Source organism: Populus nigra, chromosome 10 (genome assembly GCF_951802175.1).
Source record: "Populus nigra chromosome 10, ddPopNigr1.1, whole genome shotgun sequence".
NCBI lineage: Eukaryota > Viridiplantae > Streptophyta > Magnoliopsida > Malpighiales > Salicaceae > Populus > Populus nigra.
Genome location: NC_084861.1, coordinates 16,207,027 through 16,223,691, shown reverse-complemented (window position 1 = coordinate 16,223,691; position 16,665 = coordinate 16,207,027). Strand labels below are relative to the sequence as shown.

Here is a 16,665-nt window from a genome sequence, read left to right as displayed (position 1 = left end):
TTGTTTTTATTGTAAATTTCATGGGTACTCAAGAGTGTTGTTGTGAATTAAATTTATTGAATATAATTTAAGAAAAACCTTGCTGGAGTGTGTGACGTACACACCAGTGTGTGGACAACCCCCACGCCATTCTAACGACACGTGAGGGTATATCTAGCCACCAAACACTACTTTCTTGAGCGATGTTTGAAAGGTCTCGGTGTCTCTAACTCAATGAGACGATGCTTGTGTCACTATTCACGGAGGTTTGACGTCGACTACCATATATTTTTCTCCTTTCTTCTCTCTCTCAACTTAAATTTTAACGCCAACCCTTTAAATTTTCAAGAACATCCATTTAATTTGTTGGTTCTTTAGATTTTGTTCATTTTCTTTTTATTATGATTTTTTATCTTGAATAATGTATAAAATTGGTATGCATTTTCAATCTTACCCCTCTTAAAATTTTTTTATCTTTTAAATTTTGCTCTCATTCTTTTGATTGCTATTTTTTTAGTTTTTAAAATTGATTATGTTTTGCAATTTCACCCTCCTTTGCTTTTTTTTTCTTTTCCTATCAAATTCAATAATAATTCTTTTGATTGCTATTTTTTTAGCCTTGAAAAATTTTCATTTGGGATCATTTTTAATTATTTTTTTTTATGATTTCACCCTCATTTGTTTTTTTCTATCAAATTTAATTCTTATTCTTTTGATTGCGAGTTTTTTTTTGCTTTGACAAGTTTTTAAAATATATATTTTTAAATTAGCTCATGATAAACTTCTTGATTAAACTCGAGTCTAGGATTTCACAAGTTGCGAGTTTTTAAGATTTACAGGTTTAAGATGTTTATTTGAGTTTGCTTGATTTTTATAGATGTTTTTCAATTTCACCTCCTTTGATTTTTTTAATCTTTAAAATTTGATCCTTTTTTTTAATTGTTGTTATTTTATTTGGGATCATTTTTTTCATTAAATTACATTTTTCTTAGGTTATTTCTATCAAATTTCATCCTTATTTTTTTTTGTTGCTTTTGCAGGTTTTTGATTAATATTTTTTACCGATCTCATCGTTAAAAATTAAATTAGTTGAGAATTAAACTTCTTGATTGAATCCGGGTCAAAAATTTCATAGGATGCAACTTTTAGAGATTAAATCAGGTTTAAGAAGTATATCCAGTTTACTTGGTTTTCCCCCCTTTTTCTAAACTAATGTCTTTTTTTTTTTATAAAAATTCATCATTTTTTTAGTTTCATTTTGTAATTTTTTTTGTTTGATTCTATTATGTTAGCCCTTTAAAATTCTTTTCTATTTCACCCCTTACCATTATTTAATTTATAAATAATCTATCACATTACAAATGATTTTCAACTTTATCCCCTATGATTTTTTAATCTTTCAAGTTTGGTTCTAATTTGTTTAATTAAAATATATTATGTTTGGTATCTTTTTTATTTTTTTTTCAAGTTTCATCATCATTGGGTTTTTTTCTGTCAAGTTTTATCCCCATTCTTTGTTTTTTTGTTTTTTTTATTTTGCAAGTTTTTTATTAATATTTTTCCTTGATTTCGTCCTTCAAAAATAAATCTATCAGATTTAAACTTCTTGAATGAACCTGAATCCAGATTTTAAAAAGTTGCAAGTTTTAGAGATCAGACCAGGTTTAAGAGGTTTATCTAACTTTTCTTGGGTTTTTTTTTTTTTAAGCTGATATTTTCTGTCTTTTTTATTGTTAAAGTTTTACTCTCTGTTTTTTTTTTTTTGCAATTTCCCTTATTTTTTCTTGTTTGTTAAAGTTTTAGAGATGTATTTTTTTTTCTTTTTTTCATCAGTTTATTTTTTATTAATTTTTCATATTATTTAAATTACTACTTAAACCAATAACTCGATTCTTAAATATTTTTTAGCCTAGCATTTTTTTTATTTTTAAAAAATCAACTCTATCCACGACAAAACATGAGGTATATGGGAATGTACGAGGTCTCTTGTCCATATTTATGCACTCTTGCATCCGAAGTACACATACTGTACCTTCTCTCTTTGCTTCACAGGGAGCACATTATTGGGGTACGTGACAGGTGAAATATTTTATTTTATTTTATTTTATTTTCAGGTTAAGATATGATCACTTGTGGGATTCTTACTATAAAGTAGTTTACAGATGGTAATTGAAAAATCAAAATAATTCGTATAACAAGAATGACCCATTTAATATTTTGGTCATCCTCATTAGTTATGCATTATTTTCATGGGAAATATTTGATATAGGGCATCAAGCAATTGCTGGAACGTGGCAGGTGGAGCAAACAACGGAGAAGAAATCGGCTGTTTTTTTTCTTTTTTTATTTCCTAGAATCATGGCCCTCAAAGTTACTGTTTTTTGTATTTTTTGACTTCTTCTTTTCCATGATATCAGTGTTTATGTTTAATGCTTGAGGAGCTGGAACTAGAATAGTAAGAAAGTCCATTGGAACGCAAGCATTGTTTAATGAAACGATGTGTATAAAATAAACGGTAAAGACCACCAAGTTCATATGCTTGCATCAATTAACGTGCTAATCCTGAAGAAAGATCATACACCTAAAAATAAATTAGATGAGGTCAAAGTAGGATCATGGCATATATGTCAGCGGCATGCTCTTGCTATGATCCCCCCCCCCCCCCCTCACAAACCATTGGCTTGGAGGGGATAATTATTGGAAGACTAAACTGAATTAGACTAGTTTAATGATCTCCCACAAATTAAATCTCATTGCAGATTGTACTGATAACAATAGTTAGTTCCCCCTTGACCTTGAGCGAGGATGTATTTAATATTATTTAATGATAAGCATTGCAGTACCTTGCTATAATCCAATTATATATTGCTTCTCAACCAACAGCATCTTGGATTACAAGAGCAATGACCCTTTTGTTTCGTTATCATTGTATCTGATATCAATGGTTGCCTGTCTTCATCCTTGGAAGTTGATCATAGCAGAAGGAATCAGACTTTTCTAGTTATGAATAACTCTATGCAGAGCTGTACTCCTCTCTAGCATTTAATGCTGTTAGGCTCACTGTCAAATGTTCAAGGACAGGACAGCTCATACATATTGTTAGAAAACCTAAATTCTTACAAACACACCCACGTTTAGTTTGATGACGTTCTTGCTTGCTATAGTGCGAATATGGTATGATGGTCACCTCTTAAGTATGCCCTTTACTGTATATGGTAAGAGGGCCACCATTGTTTATTTATTCGCCATTGAAATATTCTTTGGCAGAATCTGACCCCATGTTACTTGCTACGATGCCAGGTTACTTGCGAGTCAATTTTCTTAAAAGAAAGCAATAATGCAGTGGTTAAGAAATAGGTAGGTGGGCACATTTGCAAAAGCAATGCACCGTTGGATTTGGAATTGACATCCAATTGTCAACCATTTTTCACTAAAGTTAACATAGCATTTTCTGCAACAGGGATTGATTAAGACTGGTGAATTTAGTTACAATCACAGGGTACGAGACATTCCACATTTATAAGACAACTATCTGATCCAGCACAGCAACCAGGAAATCTGGCCCCTTGCACCCTGCTGCGGGTTTCTCAAACCGTGCAGTGCATTTTGCTAGTTTTTGTCATTTTTTTAGTGCCAGATTGCATAGTTGATAAACAATATATACCAGCACAATCTTTTGCTTTTCTGTAGGAATATAAGCAGTGTCCGTTACTCTCAGCATAAAACACATGATGAAAGAATGTTGGGAATACTTGACAATCGCACCAAAACTCGAAAGATGAAGTGGGGGATATTGTCAGGCTGAAAGAAGCTAGAAAAGTATATTGACCATATGGAAAAGAACCAACTTACTTTTGAAAAATCTTACAAATGAAAATTTCTAACCAACTTTTCTCAGAATAGATACAAGAAAAAACTCATGAAGATGAGAAGCAAGCTCACAGCAGTAACCGTGACAAACAGCTGCTTCTAAAGGGGCCAAAGAGTAAATTATGAGCTCAAAACAGAAATGCATCGTATCTACAAAACTTCAACACAGTCAGAATGGGGCTGATGCTGTTCTGCGAAGCTGATACTTGGGTTCGGGGAGAGGGACACATGGCAACATATTCTCAAGCTCCTGCAAGTTAAAGTACAACAGATCAAAAAAGTAATTAACAATGAGAAAGAGGGGAGAGCGTGTTCAACTCACTAAAATCTCACATTCAGTGACAAGTTCTACAATCATCATATAGGCTATCTAACACCAAAGAGATGATATTCTTACACTCAATGAAGTGATTGTGTACATACAAAGTGATGCCAACAAACATCATTATCACCACGAGCAAAAGAAGCATAGCCTTTTGCTCCACAATAATATCAACAGTAAGAAAGCACCTCCATCTTTTTTCTGAAATATCGTATTCGACTTATTGATTCATTTATTCTGTTTCCATGAGATATGTATAATTAACAATTTGATTTGGTTGATTACTGGAAATTGTGGGAGAAGGAAACTGACTTAGGGCGTCTTTAAGGTGAAAATACATGGTATGCTAGTCCTGTGAGTTTTGGATGAAGATTTTGCTAAAATTGATCTCTCAACAATAACAAGGGAGTAATCACAGATCTCCCAACAACAAGGGCCAACATGCAAGTTGTGGATTGCCTAGGGAATATAATAACAAGAAGGTAGATATTTCACAAAATAAACAAGGAGCTCATTCATCAAGAATCCTTTTATTTATTGTGTAAGTTTTCTGTCAAAAATAAGGAAAAGGGGAGACTAGAAGTTTTCTACCACCTACTTGAATCTAAAGTTTTACATGGTGATTAATACTCATTGTCTATTTTTCTTTCCCAGCCACCTATGAGGAGACAATCTTCAAAATGTCTTATCATGTCTAGGACTGTGATTTGGTTTTCAAGGAAAAGGCTATCAAGAAACTAAATAGATTGATCTTCATTTCTCCATGACATATAGCTATCTGATAATTATCAAACTGATCTAAATTCCATTTACATGATTATTGGAAATCATTGGAGAAGGAAAACAAACTAGGTTTTATTTAAACTATCACGTCTCTGATTCAATTAGAGAGATGTGCAGGTTTTATTTAAACTATTAGTCAATAGGACAGGAAAGAAAGAAACTAAAACTGACAGTTCAACACATGTTATCAGTATATCCAACAGGAAGATTGTACTAGAGGGGTAACTGAAAACAAATCCTCACCCTTCGTTTCCTTAGCCTTTCATTTTCCTCTTCCAGCCGAGAAACTTTGTTCTCCAGCTCATTTGTGTAAGCCTGCTTCCGTGCTCGTGAACGGGCGGCAGATTCACGGTTCTTTATCATCCTCTTCTGCCTCCTCTCAACTGTTTTCCCAGTCATATCCTCTGGCACACCTCTTTTTCTTGCTGGTGTCTGTGTATCTGATAAATTCCCCATCAAGGGTGGAGGTAACGTCACCTGGTTCTCTGGGTATGAAACATCCATCATAGAACCAGCCCCCATGTGAAGTGGCTGTGGCATAGGCTGGCCTGGAATATAAACCCCCATCATGCTTTGTTGTGGATGGTGATACTGTGGATGTGGTGGGTATTGCACCCATTGACTTTGTTGCAGAAACTGTTGTGCTGCATGTGTATCAACCGCAACAACAGAACTGCCATCTTTCTTGTCCACAGATGCTTCAGCTACAACTCCTGCTTTTACCAAGAAATCCTCCAAAGTCATCTCTCCCAGAGTAGGCTGCCACTCCCTAGACTTCATCTCCCCATCATGTTTGCTTTGTTGGATGTCTTTCCAGACCTCATCAACTGTCTTCTTGCTCAGAGCACTAGTTAATGATATGCTTGCCTGACGTTGAAGAGCAGTTTGATTGGCGAATGGTGTGCCCTCCACTTCCAAACCCATAGTCCGGTTAGCCTCCACTGTCCACACGTTTTTGAGAAGTTCATCAAGATTCATGCTGCTTAGGGGTTTTCCCAAGTCACCCAACTGATTTTGAACCTCATCAAGAGTAAGACTGTACATTGAGTTTTGCCGCACCAATGGCTGGAACTGAGATTGCTTATGATGACTACTACCATCACCTTGAGATCCCATTGTCTGCATTCCCATTCAACAACCTTCACCTAAACATTCCAAATTTAAAACTAAAAATCCTTAACACAAACTCTCTAAACCCTAATCTTGTCTATGAACCACAATGATCCAATCCTCAAACTCGCCCCAAATCAGAACCTGGAAAGCAGAGTCAACAATTCAGAAAAGTAAACCTAGAAATGAATCCTGTTCTGCATGAGGTTGTTAGATTACACTCTTCAAACTGCTAAAGAAACTCTGATTGAAGGAAAAATGAATAGAGTTTCAATGTTCTTATACATGCGATGCAAGACCAGAACTAAAACATCCAAAATTAATTATTTCAAAAACCTAAACCAATAACCTTCATTCATCAAGTTTAACAAAATAAAAGTAATTGAACATACAATCAAGTTGCAAAAAAGCCCAACAAACAAAAATGCAGCTTAAATCCCTTGATTAGGAGAATTTTTTTTTAAAAATAAAATAAAATAGAAGAAGGTCACTATTGGAAGAGAAATTAACAACAAGATTCACCTCAAACCATTACCAGAAATTTTTTTTTTTAAAAAACCAAATAGAATCCAAAATGCACTTAAACGAGCTAGACAAAACATGTATCACTGTATCTAACACAACACTTTGAAACCAATAAATTGATCAGGTGAAACAGCATACAGACAGAGAACTATAAAGCTATAATCTTTTACATGCAAATGCAAAAGCTCAAAACTTTACCCGTCATTGACCGAAAACCTTAAAACCCAAATCACAAATCACAAAATAATCCACATAATCACAACTTTTCAATAACCCCTGATTACAAAGTTTGAAACTTATGCATGAAACATAATACAGAACATGAACATGTATCACTGTATTTAACACAACACTTTGAAACCAATAAATTGATCAGGTGAAACAACATACAGACAGAGAGTTATAAAGCTACAATCTTTTACATGCAAATGCGAAAGCTCAAAGCTTTACCCTTCATTGACCGAAAACCTTAAAACCCAAATCCCAAGTCACAAAATAATCCACATAATCACAGCTTTTCAATAACCCCTGATTACAAAGTTTGAAACTTCTGCATGAAACATAAATCAATTCTAAAAAAAAAGGAAGAATTCTTTAAGATATTTACATAAATTTCGAGATCAAAATCCTCTTAAACCTGGAAAAGAAACAAAACAAAATCCCACAAATGCAAGTGAAAAACAACAACTTTCAAATCGGAAGAGCTATAAAGGAAGGGGTGTTTTTCATTTTTTGTGTTGTATATTAAAGTGAAGTAAAGAAAACGTAAGCAACAAAAGGGACTTACTTTTGTGATCCAAGAATGAGTTAAGTGACTTCAAAGAGGGGATTTTTTGTGTCGCTGTTGTTGATTTCAGGTGAAAATCAGCTGATAGTTATACATTCACATTTAGAGAGAGAAAGTAGGAGAGAGAACTCAATCTAAACACTTCCAAAAACAAATCTAAAGTGTTAATTAATTGCCTCTCTTTTTTTAAACCGGACTGCCCGGCGGGTCCATTCAGGAACAAGTTGACTCGATACATAAAAAAAAAAACAGAGGGAGAATTGACTGGTTAAAAATTTATGTTGGCACCTGATCAACTCGTGTTTAAGCCGGTTCAAAGCTTATTGGTTCTTTTATTATTTTTTTCTCTTAAATAATATTATTATAATTTAACTCGCACAACTCATAACTTTTAATTTTATTCCGAATCAAGTTTAATAAGTATAATTAAGTGATCCAATTTTGAGTTTTAATATATACATATACACACATATCATGGGGGAGAGACCTCATGTGGTAATCATGGGGAATCCCACTTATTTGCTCCTACAAGACAGGTGGCGCTTTTTTGGTCTGTAAAGAACACGGCCATGGCCTCAATCTTGCAGGCCCCATCATCTTCATGGATTTTTATCATCAATTGTTAAGAATGATAATTGTGTGTCAAGCGAGAGTTCACGTTTGCTTGATGGCCATGGATTTCTATATCTGTTTAGGTTGATTGTTGATGAAGATACATGATGGGTTCATGATCATACCGTTCAAGCTCTTGAGTTCTTGGTGGCATTGCAATCCTCTTGAGTTATTTGTAAAATATATAATTTGATCCATGCGAATGTGCTTGGAAGAAATGTGATTTAGTGATTAACATCCATGGTCTTAAAAAATAGATCGGGAATATCTCTTTTATAATCTAGATTGGAGTCCATGTGAATTCCACTGATGTTGCCAGGGAGAAATGCAGCAGAGCTCCCCAAATTCAAAAATTCTGCTCCGTTCATGTCTCTGTCATTGGTTACAAATATGATAGCATTTGTTGAATATAAAGCGGCTTGACATATAAAAAAGAAGAGCTCATGAAGAGTAAAAAAGGTGCGACCTCAGAAGAACAGAACCTAACCGTACAATTTAATCCCCCGTGGGCGTGTGGCACTCTTACATCTAGTTGTACAGAAATTCAAAAAGGTCCCCCAACTATACAGAGTTTCTCCATTGAGTCTCCAACCATCTTTTTTTTTTTATACAAAAAATACGTTAATTAACACTTTTTGATTTTTTTTATGTGAATTTCCTAACCAGTTTGCAAGTATCTTATTTTTATTTTTTATTTTATTAGCTAAGTTTGTCGGCTTTTTAAAATAGAGTTTTCAAAAACAAATACATAAAAATCTACAAAATATTTTCCATTAAAATATTTTTTAAAAAATAGTTGATGATAAAATAGATAAGATATTATTTCATATATGATTTTTTTTTTTAAAAAAACATGATAACTAAAAGCAATGTATCGCAAATGAATCTCTTAAAAAATATATAGTTTATTAATATTAATTCGTGTGGATGAAAACAACGTCGTTTCACACAAACTTTTTCACCAACAGAAATAAATCCCCTCCTGAAAAGGAGCGGTTTTTTCATTTCAATTCAACATCCCTCCAAAATTTCTCTCTCTTCTCTACAGTTTGTACAATTCCCAATTCGATCCAATCAGGCTTTCTTTCTTCAACCTCCGATTAAAAACCCTAATTACTTTGAAATGTCGGCTTCAACGGTGTCAATCACGGCTAATCCAGCGTCGGCACGGCGGAGACTGGTGGTGGTTTCCGACAAGAAATCACCAAGCAACAACATCGAATTAGTATTTCCGAGTGAACGACGAATCAACGGTGGTGGAGGCGGAGATGACATTGTCACCGCCGCGGCGAGTAGGGATCTAAGTCATCACTCGATTCGAGGAGATGCGGTTCTGGAGTGGACGGCGAAAGATATTGTTCAAGTGAAGAAGACGAGTTCGACAATTTCGCCGCGGAGGGGGAGGAAGGTGGCTGCGACGAAGGCGAGGAGACCACTGTGGATGACGTTGGTGAGAGCTTTTACTAAGAATTTCGTGTTTTTGCTTGTTTTAGTAGGCTTAGTGCAGTTGGTTAGGAAATTGGCTGTGAAATCAGGGGATATTGATGGTGCTAGTGTGGGGACACAAATGGAGTTACGTGAGTTTGATGGGAGGATAGCGGAAATGGAGTCAATGGTGAAAACTGCGGTGAAAATGATTCAGGTTCAAGTGGAAGTTGTTGACAAGAAGATTGAGAGTGAAGTTGGTGGGTTAAGGAGGGAAATGAGCAGGAAAATTGATGATAAAGGTGTGATCTTGGAGGGAGAGTTGAGGAGGTTAGTGGAGAGAAGCGAGGGGTTGGAGAAGAAAATTGGGGAGTTGAAAGCGGGTGATTGGTTGTCGAAGGAGGATTTTGAGAAGTTCCATGAGCAGTTTAAGAAGGAAAATGGTGGGGAATTTGGGGGGAGTGGTGTGGGTTTGGATGACATAATGGCGTATGCGAGGGAGATAGTGCAGAAAGAGATTGATAAGCATGCGGCTGACGGGCTTGGGAGGGTGGATTATGCGCTGGCAACTAGTGGTGGAATGGTTGTGAAGCATTCTGATCCGTATATGGCCGTGAGAGGGGCTAACTGGTTCATGAAGGGTGGAGGGGTTCATCCGAATGCTGATGAGATGCTAAAACCAAGTTTTGGGGAGCCTGGGAAGTGCTTTGCTTTGAAAGGAAGTAGGGGGTTTGTCCAGTTTAAGCTGCGAAGTGCTATTGTTCCTGAAGCTGTTACGCTGGAACACATTGCTAAGGTACTATCTTCATTTCAGTTTGTGTTTGTTTACGTTGTAAAGTTAGTTGGTATGATGTATAAGCTGCAAAGATGACTTTTAGTTCGTTTTACTTGGTCACCATGCAGTGTTATTAAAACTTGCATGATTTCAAATTCAGTAGAAGTGTTAATGTTGCACAAATATTCCAAAAGACATGACCCTAACCTATGTATCTTTAGAGTTTCAATCCTATAACCTCAAACTTGATGCTGCAACTCCGCTGCAATAGTTAAATAGTTCCCATTCTGTGTGAAAATATTTCTTGGTTGCGTAGTTTTAGTGACTATGAGCAAGACTGCGGGATTACAATTACAAGATAAGGATGATTAGGTGAAAGATGAGCCTTCTAGGAAGTGAAGATTGGATGACGGATTATTTATAATTTGCTGTTTCAATTAATTTCTTGATCTCAACTAAAGATCTGGGAGGTTGGAGAAAGAAGTGTTACACAGTTGTCAAAACCAATGGAGAATGCATACTATAGAAGCATGATCATGAGCAAGTTATCAAAACAAATTTGGTTAAGGTATCTTCACCCATCCAATTCAACTTCCAATAAAACCATTGTCAACTGTGCTAAACGAAGATCGTTGATGCTCTGGAATGAAACTAAGCTAATTCTCTTCATGCATTTTCTTATTACTGCATCTAAAGATTTCCAATATGATACTCTTGTCACCAAAGTCCAATCCCCACTCTAGCCACTTTAACCTGTTGAGTTTTTTATCTGTGGAAGCTTTCCCATCAGCCTCTTTCCACATTTGATTTTGGGTTTCGGTTCTTACTTTTTTCAATGTTCTGTTTCTGTTAAATTGGATTTTGACCATTTCCCCCCCTTTATGGAAATTTGTCTAACGCCACTTGGCTGTTTAAATGTGAAACACTTCTCTCACACGGAACACTTCAAAGTCCTGCAATCCTATTCTCCTTATTGTATTCCCATGGGCATCTCAGATCTTGTTAAATTAAAAATTTGGAATTAGAGTTATTAGTTCCTAATCAGTGGTATGATGGTAATGTATTTGAAAACTAATAAGCGTGAGAAAACATAGCATGAAGGAGATGTTTGATGATTAAGGATTGCATACTGCAGTTATGGCAGTATGGGACCATGGTTGGTGATGGTTGTAGGGATGCTTGTACTTCAAACATGATGATATGTGCTTATTATGGTTATGGTGGTGATAAATCTGTAATAGTTGGCAATTAGCATGTTGTAGAATGTAGTCAAGCTGGTGACTACAGTGCTTTAAACAGCAGTTTAGGTGGTTATACTTATCACAATCAAAGCATAGAGAGCTGGCAGTGACAGTGAAGAGGATTCTTGTTAAATCCTTTGTCATATGCGAAGGTAGGAGAGGATGGACACAAACAATAAGACTGGAATGATGGTATTGAGTCAACTTGTAAAATTTATACACTTTAACCCCAAAACCAATCCCTTGTTGTTTAGAAGAGAAATTTTTGGTTTACTTGCTTAACCTTATCAGACTTCTTTTACCCATCCAAATTTAGAGTTATGTCTTCATCCACTTATGCTTTCTTTTGTTGATTTTTAATCTAATCTGGATTTCTATGAGTTCTCGAAATTGAATGATAGTGGAAAGAATTCTCTTTTTTATGCTATTGTCTCGAACTTCGGGAAGAACAATCCAAAATATGACAGTGAACAATACTGTGGGAGAGCTAATTGCATCTGAGAGGTTTAGATTTTGGAACAGACTCGATTTGAGATTGCCAGTGCATGGCATGCTTCCTCGCCCCTCCTGAATCCTTTTATATTTTCCTTTTTGAGTGGGGGAATTAGCTTTCCTTAAGAAAGTGCTTTTTTTATTTGATTTAATGTGAAGACTTTTATCTAATTACTCAATTCGCCATGACTTTGTTGCAAAATGCACCAACAATCCAAACACTCTCTTTTTTACTAGTAGCTGCACTCTTTATGTGTGTTTTTTCTCAATATATCTTGTGCTCCAACTGACTCTTGTCGTTGTTATGTGGACAGAGTGTAGCTTATGATAGGTCAACTGCTCCTAAGGACTGTCAGGTGTCTGGGTGGATGCAGAACCCCGATCTTGATTCAGCAGATGACAAAGAGAAGATGTCTCTTTTAACAGAGTTTACTTATGACCTCGGGAAGAGTAACGCTCAGACCTTCAATGTATTGGACAAAACAGCCTCTGGACTTGTTGACACACTGAGGCTGGACTTCACATCTAACCATGGAAACCCCTCACTCACCTGCATTTATCGCTTGAGGGTACATGGTTATGAACCTGATCGTGCTTCAATGACGGCAATGCAGCCTTGATGCATCTGGTCCCGACCTTGTAACTGTTTATCCTTTTGAAATTCTCTGCTTAGCTTTTTTATCAAATATTTTTTTTTTTGTAGCTTCCAAGTACCTAAACATAGATAAGTATGTGCTTAGGCTTACCACTCCCTCGTGTTCCATAGGTCTTCACTACTTGTGTGCTAGCATTGTCCAGTTCTACGTTTCTGCTTGTATCTGCGCTGTCAAATTGTTCAGCTTTTTATGAACTGTTGATCAAAAGGGTGAAAACGCAGAAACTAAATTAAGAGATCTTCAAATCGTAAATGGATGTGGATTTTCTTTGAATATCTTGGATAACCTGTATGCTAGACATTGATGACATCTTTTCTTTCACTTCTAATCATATACCTTCCACAGCTTTCGCTTTCGCTCTCTCTCTCTTCTCTGCTCGTTAATCTGGTACAGTAGCTGCTGATGTGAGTTTTCATACTAGCAATAGGAGGTGAGCCTTTGGGCTTAAACGGGCGCATTCAAATTGCCAGAGTCCAGCTTGTCCTGATTTCTTTTCCATGACCATTCAGAGAGGAACAGACACATTTAAGCCTTGAATTATCTCTGCCCAAAATTAACATGGCAGAGAAACACCTCTCTCCATGCCTGAGAGTTAAGAAATACTAAAATCTTGTTGTTGATCAAGGCAAGCTAAACAAGTGCAATGGAGTCGATGTGTTTTCATGGGATGCTCGACTTATGTATGTCCTTTTGTCTCAATCGTGCCACTCTCGATCGGTAACATTGAACAAAACAAGACTCAAATGCATGGTCTTCGATTCACACAAAAACTCATTGAGAACTGTTTCAGAATTTTTGAAGCACGAGAATAGAAGCCCTAAACATGTTGTCTGTGGGAGCAGGGTCTATCTATGGCCCCTTGCCCCCATTGAAACCAACCATTCTTCCTCTATTCTAGGGATTTGTATGCAGATGCAGGGATTTGGTGTTTGCATGCTACACCAGAAAACAATAGCTACTGTATACAAATCTTAGAAACATAAAACCAGTCCTAGGGTTCACATGATATATGCTCTCTAGCTATATGTATCTTTCTTATGCTATGATTGGCGATGTACAATCTTGTATTTAGGCTCCCTCGCAAGCAGGGTTTTGGGGTTTGGATTTGACTAATAACTCAAGCAGGATTGGAATTTTGACTCAATCATTACTCAGTGAATAATCTTAGAGCAATTACCATGTGATGATTCTTCGTTTTTCTTCCTTGTTGGTTTCCTAGGGTTCCTTATCATCATTGCCATTGTATATCAAGATTTCCATTGTAATTATTTTTGCTTATTATTTTTGATTTTCTCACTATTTTTTTTATTAAATCTAATCATTATTTACTTCCTCTTCCTCAATCTTACATTTTTCACTAAGAAATCCAATTTTGATTTTCTCAAAAATAATAGTATAAAAGAATTTTGTTAACTAGTTCCATAAGTTTTTTGAGACTTAATTATGATCTATTTCTTTAACCACAACGTATTCTCAGACTAGCTTTTACGCATCAAGATTGAATTTCCTTCCAAGAACAATTTTATATAAATTATCTATATCTAAGAAAATATATTAACAAAAAAACATTTCTCAAGACCTCTTTTAATTTTAAACCTAATTGATTACACAAAAAGCAAACCCAATTCAAGTCATGATTTTTTAATATTTTTTATCGTCTTAATACATTGGTATTAAAAATAAAATAAAAATTTTATTTTAATATATTTTTAATTAAAAATATTTTTTTAAAAAACAGCTACGCTAATATTTTTTTAAAAAAAGTATTTTTAGGAGGGCTTATAGAAGAGGGAGACTAGCTTAACCCTGTACTTGGAGAAAATTAGCTTCATGTAGACCAAGAGTGACAGGTCCCAAAACTGGGTCCAGGAGAAGAGAAATCCATGTTGTCTGTAGACTGGCAGTAGTAGACGACAAAGACCCACTTCCCAACTTTTGAACTGCCGATTTGCCAGGAAACCCTAACACTTTTCTCCCCAACAAAACAGTCACTTTCGACGAGGCCCTATGCATGGCTTCTGATTTGCTTTGCATGTTGGGGAATTCCGGCACCCCATGCGCGGACCGGTGGTGTACTGATAGTTGCTCAATGGAGGGTTAAGCACACTGACACAATATTTTACGTGGTTTGGCAAATCGCCTACATCCACGGGAGAGAGTCCATATTATTTAGGGATAGAGAAAGGATACAATAAATACATGGAGGAGGATCACTCAACTCCCAGCTCACACACTCTGTTGCATATGGCAGTAGCTCCTCTTTCTCTTCACTTCACGTTTTCCCTCACTCTCACAACTCTCACATTTTGCTCTCACATAATGCCTCTATTTATAGGCATTTCATGATGCTGTTCCACTTGTTCTTTTATCAATAATGGTGGCTGCCAAACTTACCAAACTTTGACATTAGACAATGGTTGTTGGCTGCCACCAACAACCCACCATTGCAGCCATCTTCTTTGACAATGGTGGCTGCTGCAATTGTCAATGGTTGTTGCACATTAATGGCAACCAACCTAACAATCATCCCCTTTGCCATTCATGTGGGGCAACTGTCCTCTTACTTCTTCAGCACAGGCTTGCATCTTGCAGCTCTTCCAAGCTTACCATTCCGAGAGCGTCTCTGGCCAAGTTTACAGGTACTCGCCAAACCTTTCATTCATCAGAGTCACAAAAGCACACATTCTCTCACACAAAAGGATCACTACAACCACATGGTCTGCCACTTCACATCTGAAGAGTGTTAACGCTTGTCTCTGGAACACAACATTCCCCTCCGAGCGTATCAACCATGCTCGGTCCGGAATGATTCATCAAGCCTTACACCAAGGCTTACAACACCCCCTCAAACGGAAATTTCTATTTCCAAGTGCGACAGTCATTATCTGAGTATCTCAATATGATCACGAGCTCACCACTCTTTCAAGAGTCTACTCATCCAGGAGTTGCGCCTGCCCTCTGTTCCACCCTAGGAACCACGCCTTACTTCTCCTTGAGTCTCTCGCTCTTAGTCGTAAGAGTCCAGGTAGCTCTCCACCTTTAACCATGGGGGCAACCCATTAAAGGTTGATCCATATCTGTCTTCATACTCTGAGTATTACAATGCCATTACCGAGCTCACCACCTTGACAAGAGTCAACTCGTTCCCGGAACCTGCACATGCCCTCTGCTCCTTCATAGCAGCCGCGTCTTAATGCTCCACAAGTCACACACTTATTGTCCAAGGCAAATGTCTTCTAGCTTATTGATCTTTAGCATGGGGGCAATATCCATGAAAGTCAATCCTACATTTGTCTCCATACTCATCATAGCCACTTCATTGGCTATACATTTGTCCACTCATATCTAGCCATCACATTGGCTTTGGGGCGTTCTGAACTGGGCTCATATTATAACCCACACACCTTCTCTAAAGTGTCTTCGCCCGTTGTCATGGGCGGTCTAATCCGAGCTCCTATCATGGCCCTCACACCTTTCGTAAGGTGTCTTCGCCCGTTGTCATGGGGTGGTCTGATCCGGGCTCCTATCATGGCCCTCACACCTTTTGTAAGGTGTCTTCGCCAGTTGTCATGGGGCGGTCGCATCCTCCTTCAGCTGAGATGCTTCAAAGTGGCTCCAAAATTCTCTACCGCCATGTGCACTATGGGAGAGATTACTGCCACTGACTACATAGAAAGAGAAAGTTGCGGTATACTCCTCGCAATCCTCCACCTCAATTTCTATGTTTGGAGCTTCTACGCCTTTCTGCTTGACATCTCCTCCTACACCAACTCTCTTTGGTGTCTTCGCCTTTCATTATAGGCGGTCGCCTTTTATCAAAGGCGTTTGCACCCCCTCAATTAGGTGCCTCTGCAACAGCTCTCTTTCCATCCTTGCATGCATTGAAAGGTCTTCGCATGTTGTCTTCATCAAGAGCATAAGAGACTTTCTGTTGTACAAAGTTTAACAGTCTCTGCTCTGAGCTTCATCTGGGAACACTTCTTCTCCTTGCACCTGTTGTCTCATTACAGTACCTTGTTGGATCCTACGGGTACTCCAGCACAATCTCCGTGTGCAATCGTGCAATTTCTGTTCTCCAGGTTTCTCCC

General features: G+C 37.1%; 2 protein-coding genes across 3 annotated transcripts; one reads left to right on the top strand and one right to left on the bottom strand.

Moving 5' to 3' along the window:
* Nucleotides 1-3,803: 3,803 nt before the first annotated feature.
* Nucleotides 3,804-7,583, bottom strand: LOC133704878 (ABSCISIC ACID-INSENSITIVE 5-like protein 2). 2 transcript variants are annotated; one of them, XM_062129918.1, is made up of 3 exons: nucleotides 7,377-7,583; nucleotides 5,198-6,208; nucleotides 3,804-4,099 (listed from the first exon to the last, which is right to left on the bottom strand). In XM_062129918.1, the coding sequence occupies exons 2-3, from the start codon at nucleotides 6,083-6,085 to the stop codon at nucleotides 4,019-4,021; spliced, it is 969 nt and encodes a 322-aa protein (XP_061985902.1). In that variant the 5' UTR covers nucleotides 6,086-6,208; nucleotides 7,377-7,583; the 3' UTR covers nucleotides 3,804-4,018. The 2 variants fall into 2 exon arrangements, with proteins under 2 accessions (XP_061985902.1, XP_061985903.1); XM_062129919.1 differs by lacking the exon at nucleotides 7,377-7,583 and adding an exon at nucleotides 7,197-7,334.
* Nucleotides 7,584-8,980: 1,397 nt separating this feature from the next.
* On the top strand, nucleotides 8,981-12,850 carry LOC133704863 (SUN domain-containing protein 1-like). The gene is made up of 2 exons (XM_062129886.1): nucleotides 8,981-10,209; nucleotides 12,236-12,850. The coding sequence occupies exons 1-2, from the start codon at nucleotides 9,112-9,114 to the stop codon at nucleotides 12,539-12,541; spliced, it is 1,404 nt and encodes a 467-aa protein (XP_061985870.1). The 5' UTR covers nucleotides 8,981-9,111; the 3' UTR covers nucleotides 12,542-12,850.
* Nucleotides 12,851-16,665: the final 3,815 nt, after the last annotated feature.

Excerpts from the sequence above, each read along its gene's own strand:
- LOC133704878 (XM_062129918.1), bottom strand. The coding sequence starts at position 6,085 with ATGGGAATGCAGACAATGGGATCTCAAGGTGATGGTAGTAGTCATCAT. Across the intron at positions 4,100-5,197 it reads AAAGGCTAAGGAAACGAAGG|GAGCTTGAGAATATGTTGCC; the intron begins GTGAGGATTTGT and ends TTTAACTTGCAG.
- LOC133704863 (XM_062129886.1), top strand. The coding sequence starts at position 9,112 with ATGTCGGCTTCAACGGTGTCAATCACGGCTAATCCAGCGTCGGCACGG. Across the intron at positions 10,210-12,235 it reads CGCTGGAACACATTGCTAAG|AGTGTAGCTTATGATAGGTC; the intron begins GTACTATCTTCA and ends TTATGTGGACAG.